Source organism: Triticum dicoccoides, chromosome 3B (genome assembly GCF_002162155.2).
Source record: "Triticum dicoccoides isolate Atlit2015 ecotype Zavitan chromosome 3B, WEW_v2.0, whole genome shotgun sequence".
Lineage (NCBI taxonomy): Eukaryota > Viridiplantae > Streptophyta > Magnoliopsida > Poales > Poaceae > Triticum > Triticum dicoccoides.
The window spans coordinates 279,889,032-279,902,069 of NC_041385.1; the positions used below are offsets into that span (position 1 = coordinate 279,889,032).

Here is a 13,038-nt window from a genome sequence, read left to right on the forward strand (position 1 = left end):
GGTCAGGGCCCCAGGCAGCGCGGCAGTACCGCTGGGTCGAGCGGTAGTACCGCCCGGAGCGGTAGTACCGCCCTTCCCTAGCGGTAGTACCGCTCTGTGCGGGGCTGGTGAGTGGGATAACGGTTGGATTGTTCTTCCCACTATATAAAGGGGTCTTCTTCCCCAAAGTTGACCTACCTCTTACCCCCGAAGCTCCATTGTTGCTCCAAGCTCCATTTTCGCCCGATCTCTCTCCCTAGCCAATCAAACTTGTTGATTTGCTTGGGATTGGTTGAGAAGGCCCAGATCTACACTTCCACCAAGAGAAATTTGATTCCCCCCACTTATCCCTAGCGGATCTTGTTACTCTTGGGTGTTGAGCACCCTAGACGGTTGAGGTAACCTCGAAGCCATACTCCATTGTGGTGAAGCTTCATGGTGTTGTTGGGAGCCTCCAAGTGTTGTGGAGATTGCCCCAATCTTTTTTGTAAAGGTCCGGTTGCTGCCTTGAAGGGCTCCAATAGTGGAATCACGGCATCTCACATTGTGTGAGGGCGTGAGGAGATTACGGTGGCCCTAGTGGCTTCTTGGGGAGCATTGTGCCTCCACACCGCTCTAACGGAGACGTACTTCCCCTTAAAAGGAAGGAACTTCGGTAACACATCCTCGTCTCCACCGGCTCCACTCTTGGTTATCTTGTCCCTTTACTTTTGCAAGCTTACTTGAGTTATATCCATTGCTTGCTTGTGTGCTTATTGTCTTTGCATCATATAGGTTGTCCACGTAGTTGCACATCTAGACAATCTATTTCATTGCAAGTTTTAATTTGTTAAAGATAAGTCTAAAAATTGTTAGTTGCCTATTCACCCCCCCTATAGTCAACCATATCGATCCTTTCAATTGGTATCAGAGCCTCGTCTCTTTATTAAGGACTTTGCCGTCCGAAGAGTATGGTTGACGTCAACGACGGTGCGGAGGAACACTCCGGTGTGAATCCCATATCGTCTTCAGCCGAAGGGGGAACCTCGGTCTCACGTGAGGAATTCAATGTGGTTTTAGACACATTGAAAACCTCCATGAAGGCCGAGGTTAAAAGCATGTGCATCTTGTGGAGGAGAATGCCAAGTTGAAGGAACAACTCGAGAAAGGTCTTGTGTCATGCATACAAGGCGAGAAGAACCTAAATGACCTTTTGAGCAATCAAAAGGAAGTTGTGGGCAAGGAGGGAGTTGGGTTCTCACCCAAATCCAAGAACAAGAAGAAGAACAAGGAGAAGAAGAGCAAGACTGATCGACCTCCTTCGCTCACGCAAACCTTTGTGAGGGAGGGAGAAGGTGCTCCTAAGGAGAAGAAGAACATGGGAAGAGTGGTGATACCAAAGAGCGCAAAGCCATCTCTCCCAACAAAGCCGGCGACTTTAACCTGTCTTATATGTTGTGCCGTGCTAGTGATGGGCATGTTTATGCTAAATTTGTTGGTTCTCCTTATGAGTACATTGAATGGTCTATTTGGGTTCCTAAGACCCTTGTTACTAACATCAAAGGACCCATTACTCAATGGGTACCTAAAACCAAGCATTGATCTCTTGTAGGTGTTTGCTTCCGGTGGGGGATCATGGTTGCTCGATAGTGGAGCAACAAATCATATGACCGGGAGCAAGGACTTGGTGGTAGATGTGCACAAGATCCCATCTATGCCCACCAATGTCAAATGGGGTGATGCCTCACATTCTAAGGTATTGGGTCTTGGCAAGGTTGTCATTTCTCATGATCTAATGATCGAGAAAGTCATGCTTGTTGAGTCCCTTGCGTTCAATTTACTTTCCGTTCGTCAACTCGCACTCATGGGTTTTGCCACCTTCTTTGATATCGATACCGTGGCCCTCTTGTGGAGCAAGACTCTTAAAGTAGCCTTTGTTGGGCATGTCGAGAACGGTCTCTATGTGGTTAACTTCTCGGAGCAACCCACTAAGACCGCGACATGCCTAATGGCTAAAGTTGATGTGGGATGGCTTTGGCATCGCCGTTTAGCCCATGTCAATATGAGATCTTTGCAAAGTCTTCTCAAGGGGGACCATGTTCATGGACTAACGAATGTTAGTTTTGCCAAAGATTGTGTTTGTAGTGCTTGTATCGAAGGAAAGCTTCATGAGACGGCTCACCCTCCCACGACTATCATCTACTCGAAGAGACCCTTGGAGCTCCTCCACATGGACCTCTTTGGGCCCCCATCCTTTGATAGTCTTGGGGGTAGAAAGTATTGCTTGGTGATAGTGGATGATTATTCAAGATACACTTGGGTATACTTATTCAAGAGGAAGAGTGAGACTCAACAAACCGTCATTGACTTTGCAAATGAAGCTCAACGTCAACACAATGCAAAGATCTTGACAATAAGAAGTGACAACGGCACCGAGTTCAAGAACTACACCTTGGATGAGTTTCTTAGTGATGAAGGGATTAAGCATCAATATTCTGCACCATATACCCCTCAACAAAATGGTGTTGCGGAGAGGAAGAACTGGACGTTGATGGATGCGGCAAGAACCATGATGGCGGAGTTCAAGTCTCCATACAACTTTTGGGCCGAGGCCATCAACACAGCTTGTCATGCATCCAATCGGCTCTATCTTCGCAAAGGCTTGAACAAAACTCCGTATGAGATACTCACCGGGAACAAGCCCAATCTCAAGTACTTCCGGGTGTTCGGGTGTAAGTGTTTCATTCTCAAGAAAGGTGTTCGTTTGTCTAAATTCGAGGCTAGAGCTCATGAGGGCATATTTGTTGGTTATGCTACAAACTCTCATGCTTACCGTGTTCTCAACAAGTCCAACGAGCTCATTGAGGAGACGTGTAACGTAGAGTTTGATGAAAATAACGGCTCCCAAGTGGAGCAAAGTGGTACTTGTGATGTAGGTGATGAAATTCCTCCCCAAGCCATAAGAAGAATGGGTATTGGTCATATCCTACCCATTGAGGAACCCCTTGTGGCCGAAGGAGAAGGACAATGCTCCACCTCGGTGGAGCCTTCACCTACTCAAGACCCACATGCTTCTGAAGAACAAAGTGAAGGCCCTCAACCTAAGGAACAAGACCAAGGGCAAGATCAATCACAAGATGGTGATGAACCTCCACATGATGCCCAAGGTCAAGTTCTTCCCCTCTAGCAAGTTCAAGATCATGAGCAAGCTCAAGATCAAGAACAAGCTCATGACGACGCTCAAGATGATCAAGTGAACCCTCCTCCTTCGACATCCGAGGAGGAATTGGAGCGTCGTGTCGCGAAGATTGCTTCCAAACTCACCACCAAAGGTCATCTCATGGAGAATGTGGTTGGAAGCCTAAGAAAGGGGGTAAGCACTCGTAGACAGTTAGCAAACTATTGTGAACATCATGTGTTTGTCTCTTGTGTTGAACCCCATAAGGTATATGAGGCGCTCGAAGACTCGGATTGGCTCAATGCCATGCATGAAGAACTCAACAACTTTGAGTACAACAAGGTGTGGAGATTGGTGCCAAGGCCTTCCGGGAACCATAACATCATTGGAACCAAGTGGATCTTCAAGAACAAGCAAGATGCTCATGGAAACATCATTCGCAACAAGGCAAGATTAGTAGCACAAGGCTACTCCCAAGTCGAGGGTATCGACTACGGTGAAACCTTTGCTCCCGTTGCTCGCCTTGAATCCATTCGTTTGTTGATTGCTTATGCTTCCCATCACAACTTTAAGTTGCAACAAATGGATGTTAAAAGTGCTTTTCTTAATGGTCCTATTAATGAGTTGGTCTATGTCAAGCAACCCCCCGGGTTCGAGGATCCCTTCTTCCCGGATCATGTGTATCAACTCGATAAGGTGCTCTATGGCCTTAAACAAGCCCCACGTGTGTGGTATGACCACCTTACCGAGTTGTTACAAGATCGTGGATTTGAAGTGGGGCTAATCGATCCCACTCTTTTTACTAAGAAGGTCAAAGGGGAGTTTTTTGTATGCCAACTATATGTTGATGACATTATCTTTGGTTCCCCTAACAAAGCTTTCAATGAAGAATTTGCCGCTCTCATGACCTCTAAGTTCAAGATGTCTTCGATGGGAGAGTTGAAGTTCTTCCTTGGTTTTGATATCAAACAAAGAAGAGAAGGTACCTTCATTAACCAAGCCAAATACACTCAAGACATGCTCAAGAGATTCAAGTTAAGTGATGTCAAGCCGGCTTCTACTCCAATGCCCACCAAGTGCCAACTTGACATTGATCCCAATGGTAAAGCGGTGGATCAAAAGGTATATCGCTCCATGATTGGCTCCTTGCTTTACCTTTGTGCATCTAGACCAGATATCATGTTGAGTGTGGGGATGTGTGCACGGTTTCAAGCTGCGCCGAAGGAAAGTCACTATGTGGCGGTCAAGCAAATCTTTCGATATTTGGCTCATACCCCAAACTTTGGCTTATGGTACCCAAGAGGGGAAAACTTCAAGCTTGAAGGGTTTACAGATTCCGATTGGGCGGGAGACAAAGTGGATAGGAAGTCCACTTCCGGAGGGTGCCAGTTTCTTGGGTGCTCTTTGGTGAGTTGGTCTTCCAAAAGGAAAAGTTGTGTGTCTCTCTCGTCCACCGAAGCAGAATATGTGGCGGCCGGTAGTTGTTGTGCACAACTCTTATGGATGAGGCAAACTTTAAAGGACAAAGAAAGTGCCTCTTTGTGACAAAGTGCCTCTTTGGTGTGACAACGAAAGTGCCATCAAGATTTCTCTCAACCCGGTGCAACACTTCAAGACGAAGCACATTGAGATTTGGTATCACTTCATCCGGGATCACATTAGGCGAGGAGAGATCGAGCTCAAGTATGTCAACACTCATGATAACCTTGCAGATATTTTCACGAAGCCCTTGGATGAAGCAAGATTTCGCGAGTTAAGGCATGAGCTAAATATCATTGATTCGAGCAATGTGACTTGAACCCTTGCACACCCCACCCCACTCAACTTGGTATCTAGCTTAGATGTATGCATGGACATAGGGGGAGTGTTGTTCTCTCAATGAACTTTCCCTCCCCCCATTATGCATAAAACGATCAACTCTTTCACAATGGCCATTTTTTATGGTACTTGTGCTTCAAAGACGAGTTTTGGTCATGGGCCCAAGGATAATTCTTCGCGGTGCCATACCATTTGACTCAAACATGGGTGGCTCCGGCCACCGCCCTCTCCTGAGAGAGGCCAGAGCTTGCTCTGTTTCGTGTGGTTGTTTGTGTTTGAGTTGTTTCTGGTCTGTTGTGTGTGTGTGTGTTGCCGCGTCGGTCCTCTCGTTCTTTTGGCTTTGCTTTCCGTTTCTTTTTGAGCGTTAGCCATTGGTCTAGAAGCAGCGTGGTTGCTGAAGCGGTACTACCGCTGGTGGCGAGCGGTACTACCGCTCTTAGCGGTACTACCGCCCTCCAGAGCGGTACTACCGCTGTGAGGCGCGGGCTGGGGGTTATATCGGGGGCAGGGGGAGTTTCTTCTCCCCCATACCCATTCGCTCACCCCTTCGCCCTGTTCGTCTCTCTCTTCAGCAACCGGCGCCGCGGGAGGGCTCCGGTGGATCTCCCTCTCCGGGGCACTCCTCTCTGTTTCCTTTGGTGGAATCGATCCCCACCTTGTCCTCTTGCCATGGATGCCGGTATTGCCCCCGTTCCCTGTTTCCTTTTGTCTAGATTTCCAATCTAGCATTCTAGGGGCAATAGCAGTTGCATCTCTAGATTTTTGTCCAGATCTAGGCTTGAGTAGGATGGAGAATGCTTCTAGACTGTTTGGATTAGTGTTTGGTTGGAGTATTTTTAAATTTGGTAGGACGGTAGTACCGGATCTGACCACGGTAGTTGGAAACTGTTGTTTCCCCGCCTCGAGCGGTACTACCGCTCTCCCAGAGCGGTACTACCACTTGGAGCGGTACTACCGCTCAAGGGTCACGGTACTACCGCCTTCTACCCAGTTCCATCATCCTCCTACCTCTCAGTGATATTTTTTGTTCGTGTTTGTGGCTTACGCTCGTTCTTTCTGGTTGTTGGCGTGTTTGTGTGTGTGGTTCCAGGTGATGAGGTTCCTGAGCATCAGGCTCGTCGTGTCAACCCCGGTCGTGCCTCATCCAAGCGCTACCGCACCACTGAGCCCACTGAGCCTGCCGAAGGATCTTCTAGTGCTCCACCTCCTCCCCAACTGCAGAAGAAGCCTGGGGTCAAGCCAAAGCCAAGCAAAACCGTGCCAGAAATGCCGCCCAAGGAGTTCTGGGCAAGGCGCCACCGCAACCCGGATGAGGTCGACCAAGATCCCACTTTGGTCAACCGTCCGTTCTGGAACAGGTTCCAGTTTGCCATCTATTTTGATGTTCTCAAAGCCAAGAAGAATCTCTATGTCAACATGCACTCCATCGACACCGAGCATATGGAGAATGATCCTGACTACTTTGGTGAAGCTCTTCAGATGTGCACTCAGCTGAACATTCTCGGGATCATGCAATTCAACAAGGACTATGATGCTGATATTGTGGCCCAATTCTATGCCACGGTTCACCTTGGGACCGATGAGGACAGGACTCTGACTTGGATGACAAACGGCAAGTTGCTGTCAGTCAAGTGGAAAGCTTTCATGCAGTTGATTGGGGTGGAAGATCTTGGACTTGAGTCTTCTGTCGGCTTTTGCCCCCACCGTCGCGCCAATGCCACTCACAAGCAAGCTCTGTGGCCCTACTGCACTCTGAGGATCAACCATGAGACGAAGAAGGAGACCTATGAGCTGCCTGCCTATCTAGACATTCTTCATCGTATCTTCAGAGAGACTCTTTTCCCTCGCATCGGGAATCTGGACCAGGTTCACTCTTATCTCGTGGACATGCTTCTCTTCTGTCAGCGGGAGAAGGGGCAGAGCACCGGAGAGTCCTTGGATATTTCTCATGTTATGTGGTCTGAGCTGGTTTCTGCTATCTCCGAGCGCAAGTGCCCGATTTATGGTCCGTTCATTATGCTGCTCATTGAGAAGGCCTGGGATCGTGTCTATCCCAAGGTGGTGCTGGAGATTGGAGAGTTGGTTTCTCACGATGTCAAGCATCTGAGGAAGAAGGATAACTGGGGCACTCAGGCCCCTAGGACTGGAGTTCCTTCATCTGCTGCTGCCATGGAGACTGAGGAGGAGTTTGGGGCTGAGGCTGAGGATGAAGATGATGACTACGTGCCTTCTGAGGCAGAGCCCTCTTGGGCCAAGAAGCTCAAGATCAAGGTGAAGAAGCTGTTTTGCATGGAGTCTCACGGTCAGTACATGACTCGTGTGGCTGAGAAGAAGGCCCGAAGTCGCCACAAGGAGCTCATGCGTCAGATGGGTGCTATTGTGATTAGTGGTTCTGAGGATCAGCTTACCGAGGAGGAGGAGTGGATTCAGCAGCACTGCCCCTGGACTGATTCTGATGCTGAGCACTTCCCGGCTGACGATGGCACTGCAGATGATCCCTCTGAGATCTGATGGGTGTCCATCGTTTGCCTTCACTTGGAGCCGTAGCATCACTCCCTCTCCTTTTTGGTGTCTCGATGCCAAAGGGGGAGAGAGTTTAGGGATTTGCGTTTTGTATCTTCCGTCTTTTGTGTTTGTCCTTTCGCTTGTTGCCTTATTTGGTTTGTGTCAGTGAGACCTAAGTTCTGGTTCTGTCAGTAAGACCTAAGCTCGAGTCATATGGTGTGAGACATATGCTACCTTATCTCTTCGTATCATTATCTATGTCTATCTAGCTTATGAGTTCCATGCTTATCCTGTTATATATATGTTGCTCTCATATCTTGCTTAGGTAGTTGGTCTCTAAAATGTAGGGGGAGCATTGATCCTGGCATCTGTGCCATGCAGTCCAAAGCACTTTTCTAGGTAGCACACATCTAGGGGGAGCCCTTCTACATTTTAGGATGTTTGTGCTTTTGCGCTTATCCTATATCTATCATATTGTGCAAATCCCGTATTGTCATCAATCCACCAAAAAGGGGGAGATTGTAAGGGCATATTTATTCCCAATATGTTTTGGTGATTGATGACAATGCTTGTGCGGACTAATCGTGTGCGTTTAGTTCTTTCAGAGATTCATCCATTGGCACGAGACGATTTCCTCCCCTCGGTGTTGTAATTCAAGACGGTGTAGCTCCTTCGTTTCGTTGTTGGTGGACTAGTTTCGTAGGAGTCACCGTACTATCAAGAGGGGATCCGTTTTGGTAAGACTTGGGTGGAATCACACGTACACATCCTTATCACACCCATCGTCTTTCCTTTCGCATCTCTGGAGCTGCCGTTTTCCCCTTACTATGCTCTGCTCTGCCCTAGCGGTAGTACCGCGTCCACAGCAGTAGTACCGCCGAAACTCCACAGCGGTAGTACCGCTCTGAGCGGTAGTACCGCTCTCAGAGCGGTAGTACCGCTTGGGTTTTTCGGCCGTAGTACCGTTGTGCGTCTGGGCTACTTCCGCCTCGATTCTCGAACGAAGTTTTCGTGTCGGGTTTTGCGGCACTAAGGGAGGTAGTAGGGGCGGTAGTACCGCTCTAAGCGGTAGTACCGCCCTTCCCTAGCGGTAGTACCGCCCTGGTGTCAGGGCCCTGGGCAGTGTGACAGTACCATTGGGTCGAAGCGGTAGTACCGCCCGGAGCGGTAGTACCGCTCTTCCCTGGTGGTACTACCGCCCTGGGGTCAGGGCCCCAGGCAGCGCGGCAGTACCGCTGGGTCGAGCGGTAGTACCGCCCGGAGCAGTAGTACCGCCCTTCCCTAGCGGTAGTACCGCTCTGTGCGGGGCTGGTGAGTGGGATAACGGTTGGATTGTTCTTCCCACTATATAAAGGGGTCTTCTTCCCCAAAGTTGACCTACCTCTTACCCCCAAAGCTCCATTGTTTCTCCAAGCTCCATTTTCGCCCGATCTCTCTCCCTAGCCAATCAAACTTGTTGATTTGCTCGGGATTGGTTGAGAAGGCCCAGATCTACACTTCCACCAAGAGAAATTTGATTCCCCCCACTTATCCCTAGCGGATCTTGTTACTCTTGGGTGTTGAGCACCCTAGACGGTTGAGGTCACCTCGAAGCCATACTCCATTGTGGTGAAGCTTCGTGGTGTTGTTGGGAGCCTCCAAGTGTTGTGGAGATTGCCCCAATCTTGTTTGTAAAGGTCCGGTTGCCGCCTTCAAGGGCTCCAATAGTGGAATCACGGCATCTCGCATTGTGTGAGGGCGTGAGGAGATTACGGTTGCCCTAGTGGCTTCTTGGGGAGCATTGTGCCTCCACACCGCTCTAACGGAGACGTACTTCCCCTAAAAAGGAAGGAACTTCGGTAACACATCCTCGTCTCCACCGGCTCCACTCTTGGTTATCTTGTCCCTTAATTTTTCAAGCTTACTTGAGTTATATCCATTGCTTGCTTGTGTGCTTATTGTCTTTGCATCATATAGGTTGTCCACGTAGTTGCACATCTAGACAACCTATTTCATTGCAAGTTTTAATTTGTTAAAGATAAGTCTAAAAATTGTTAGTTGCCTATTCACCCCCCCCCCTCTAGCCAACTATATCGATCCTTTCACCTCCCTTCTCCAGTTTCTTCTTTGACATCCTTAACCATTATTAGATCCATGCCCTTCATCTTCATCCCAACTCCATCCTCCTCATGTCGATCTTCACCTTCTACAGCGAGGCATTTGTGGGGGTGATGCCCTCCGTTGCGCTTTTCCACCACTTCTTTTACCTCCGGGTGGGCGGCTCCCAGTGCTTCGGGTACGCCTGCTTCGTCTCGTCTCATGGAAGCAACGCGATCTCGAGGACCGGGAAGAATGTGGGGGACTTCCGGCACAAGTGGATCTTCATGGATGCCACGCGCTCCCACGTCCGGCTGGAGCTGCCGACCGCCTTCCTGGCGAAGCCGGGACGATGGGCTCACGAGAAGATCACCGACCCTCGGGCGGAGCCGCTGTTGGAGAAGAGCACGACCGACCTAAATGCGGAGAAGCTGACAGGGACCATGTTTGTGAGGGAATTCCTGGCGTAGTGCCTGGCCCTGCTCCAAGCGCATTCGCGCCCGCTGTGGAGCTTAAAGGGCGCGGAAGACGACCTCTGGCTGAGCCGAACGACTTGTCTGATGAGGAGCTGAGCAAGGCCGTGCACACCTTGCTTGAGAAGGATCCGGGCATTATCCCGGGAGCCTATCTCCTACTATACCACCACAACGACGGAGCTCAGGTGGTCGCCGCCATGCCTGCCTTCACCGAGTGGGGGCTCGTGCCGCTGAAGCCTTCCCAGCCCCCGAGCTCCCCAGTGCCAGTGTCCTCTGGCGAGGTCTCTGGGGAGGAGGGTAACGAGGAGGGGGTGGGGGAGACCTCTCCCCCACGGCAGAGTGATCTCCTCCGCGGCCTCTCCGATGATGACGATGCTGGTGCGTACCTGGTCGAGGGGTCGCCGCGCTCCACTCGGGTTGCCACGAGGTCTAGGGGCACCCCTCTGAAGAGGCTGAAGTAGGGAACCCCGAAGAAGAGTGGGACGGCGTCACTTCCCCGGGGCGGTGCCTCCACCTTATCGCCAGCCGCCACCATCGCAGAACCAACCGTCGTGCGCTCATCAGCTCCTGAGAGCGCCGCAAAGCTCGTGTCCAGAAAGCTCGGGGGTGTCGCGCTCCTGGGTAGGAAGAGGGATTATGTCGCTAAGGACCTGTAAGTATCCACTACTAGGAAAAACCTTACCAGTAGCGTGGGTTTTGAGGCTACCAGTAGTGTAGGTTCCCACGCTACTGCTATGACGCTACAGCTATTATTTTGCAGTAGCATGTGTTTTACCCCACAGTAGCATGTGTTTTACCCCACGCTACAGCTAAAGAGTTAGTAGCGGCTAAAGAGTTAGTAGTAGCGAGCCCAACCCATGCTACTACTATTCCTAACCCACGCTACTACTATTCCTAAGTAGTAGTAGAATGCCCTTCTTCCCCCACGCTACTGCTAAGTAATTAAAAATAAAAAAATAAAAATTATATGCAATATTTATGGATGGTAATCAAGACACATCCAGTGCAAAGGTCATAGAACCATCTTAGCACTTACACTCTTAGCACTTGCAGCGTTCATGTATACAACATTGAAAATCTCAACTCAAAGAAATCATGAGATTCCATTTATATATCAGATGCACACAACCATCACGAAAGATAGGTACCTTCCCTAGCGTCCCACCACCAACCTAAGCAGACCTCTTCTCTAAATGTATCTACCAAGGCGTCGAGGTCCTTCACCTCGGCAACCTCCAGACGGTGGCATCGAGGTCCTCCACCTCGACGACCTCCGGACGGTGGCGTCAAGGTCCTCCACCTCAGCGACCTCCGGTGTCACAATCACCGGGACAATCATCGGTGTGACACAGTCGCTGGCCTTCACGGTGAAGTCCGTCTCCGAGTTGTTGAAGAGCACGATGCCCACCGGGTTGCGGTAGTCCACGACGATCACCCCTGCGCCCAAGTGAAAATTGCTTATTAGTTCTTGTCCTTGTGCAGATCCGGTAGGGTATTTTCTTCCTTTATCAATCTCTTTTAGTCTATTATGGATCTTCGAAACGGAAAAACGCCTACTAAATGCATACCCTAGCTATACGTGTTGATGCTATCTTGTTCAACATTCTATTCAACATTTATTGTTGCATGGATAGGGAAATAGACAACCAAGGACTTCAGAAAATCGATTCCCAGTGTTTTTCAAAACAGGGAATAGGCAAAGTCTATTTTCAATTTTGATATTCCAAGCCAACTTCAAGTATATATACTACCATGTAATCTTGGAACGTGGATCAAAATGAGATTTCAGGCTTTGTCAACCTTACCATGATCAGTACTAAATTCTCTAGGCTGCCCAACCTTTCCTTGTAGGGAGCATTTCTTTCACCTAGTATCTCATTGTTAAGTTTCGGAAGAAACCTGCATACGTCCAGATAGTCATCCATATCCTGAAGAAAAACACAATATACATTTTCAGTGACTCACAATATATCATCGAATATTGCTCTGGTTTACTCTAAGAATAATTGTTAAAGATCAGCCAATGTTTTCTTACAATCTTCCACTCTGTGAAGTAGAAGTAAAAACTGAAAGAGAAAAGTTGAGTGATTTCTATTAACAAGACATCGCCTATGTAATATTGTATTGAAACGGACAAACTGAAATATTAGAACAATCTTATTATCTACTGAACACCGACCCTCACTCGTTAATCTTGTTCGGATGTTCACTTACTGCACATCTAAACATCTGCATACAGCTACAAACAGGCTTCTGATGGCCAAACATCATTTTTCATCAATTAGATTTACATGGCGCATTTTTCCCCATCAGTTAGCTACAAGACTCTACATACATACAGGCAAAGCAATTTTCACCAAGAATCAGCTGCTTGCATATATAATGAATTAATTGTCCGTATTATTCTGAATGACAATTTTATAAAAATCAAAAACTACTTTATTTTGAGGTTGTACTTGCAAGTTACATAAACTATTCATAAATAAAAAGAAACAACAGGTGCAGTGTTGTACTTGCAACACAAGCAGAGCACTGAAGCTCAAAATGGAAAACCACTTGGACAACAGCAAGAAGACAGGGGCAGTTATGAATGACCTCCGGCGGATATAATCCTACCCCGTCATGTGCATGACTATTCCCTTCATGAAACACTATCCTAAGATAACATTAGTCCCAAAAAGGAGCAACAAAATTGTTGACCCACCAGACGTGAGTCGCTCAACGCATCTGGACTCGTATTGAAGACAAAATCTATTTTTTTATTTATAGAATGCTCTGAACCTGCTGCAATTCATTCCCGCAATTGCATCTAGCATATCTATAGATGCTAGTACTGGCGAGGAGACCGCCTGAAATGGATGAAATGGAACTACAGGACAATTTCCACAATCAACAACTGCAAATGAAATGCGGGTCGACTCAACACAAGGACCAAATTCCGCCAAATCCTCAGGCCACGCAACAAACAATGCGCAAATCGGTTGACGAATAAACCAGATCGGCGTGGAGGCAAAGGGAAAGGCCAGG

The 13,038-nt window shown here is 48.5% G+C and overlaps 1 protein-coding gene across 2 annotated transcripts in view; it reads right to left on the reverse strand.

Moving 5' to 3' along the window:
• Positions 1–10,986: 10,986 nt before the first annotated feature.
• Positions 10,987–13,038, reverse strand: part of LOC119275908 (nuclear/nucleolar GTPase 2-like) — a 3,758-nt gene continuing 1,706 nt past the window's right edge. For both annotated transcript variants that reach the window (XR_005135993.1, XM_037556841.1), the window contains exons 4-5: positions 11,817–11,939; positions 10,987–11,448 (exon numbers count right to left, since the gene is read on the reverse strand). Coding sequence is in view for 1 of the 2 variants with exons in the window: in XM_037556841.1 (XP_037412738.1) it covers positions 11,443–11,448; positions 11,817–11,939 (129 nt within the window). In the remaining variant the exon portion in view is untranslated. The remainder of the gene's footprint in view (positions 11,449–11,816; positions 11,940–13,038) is intronic.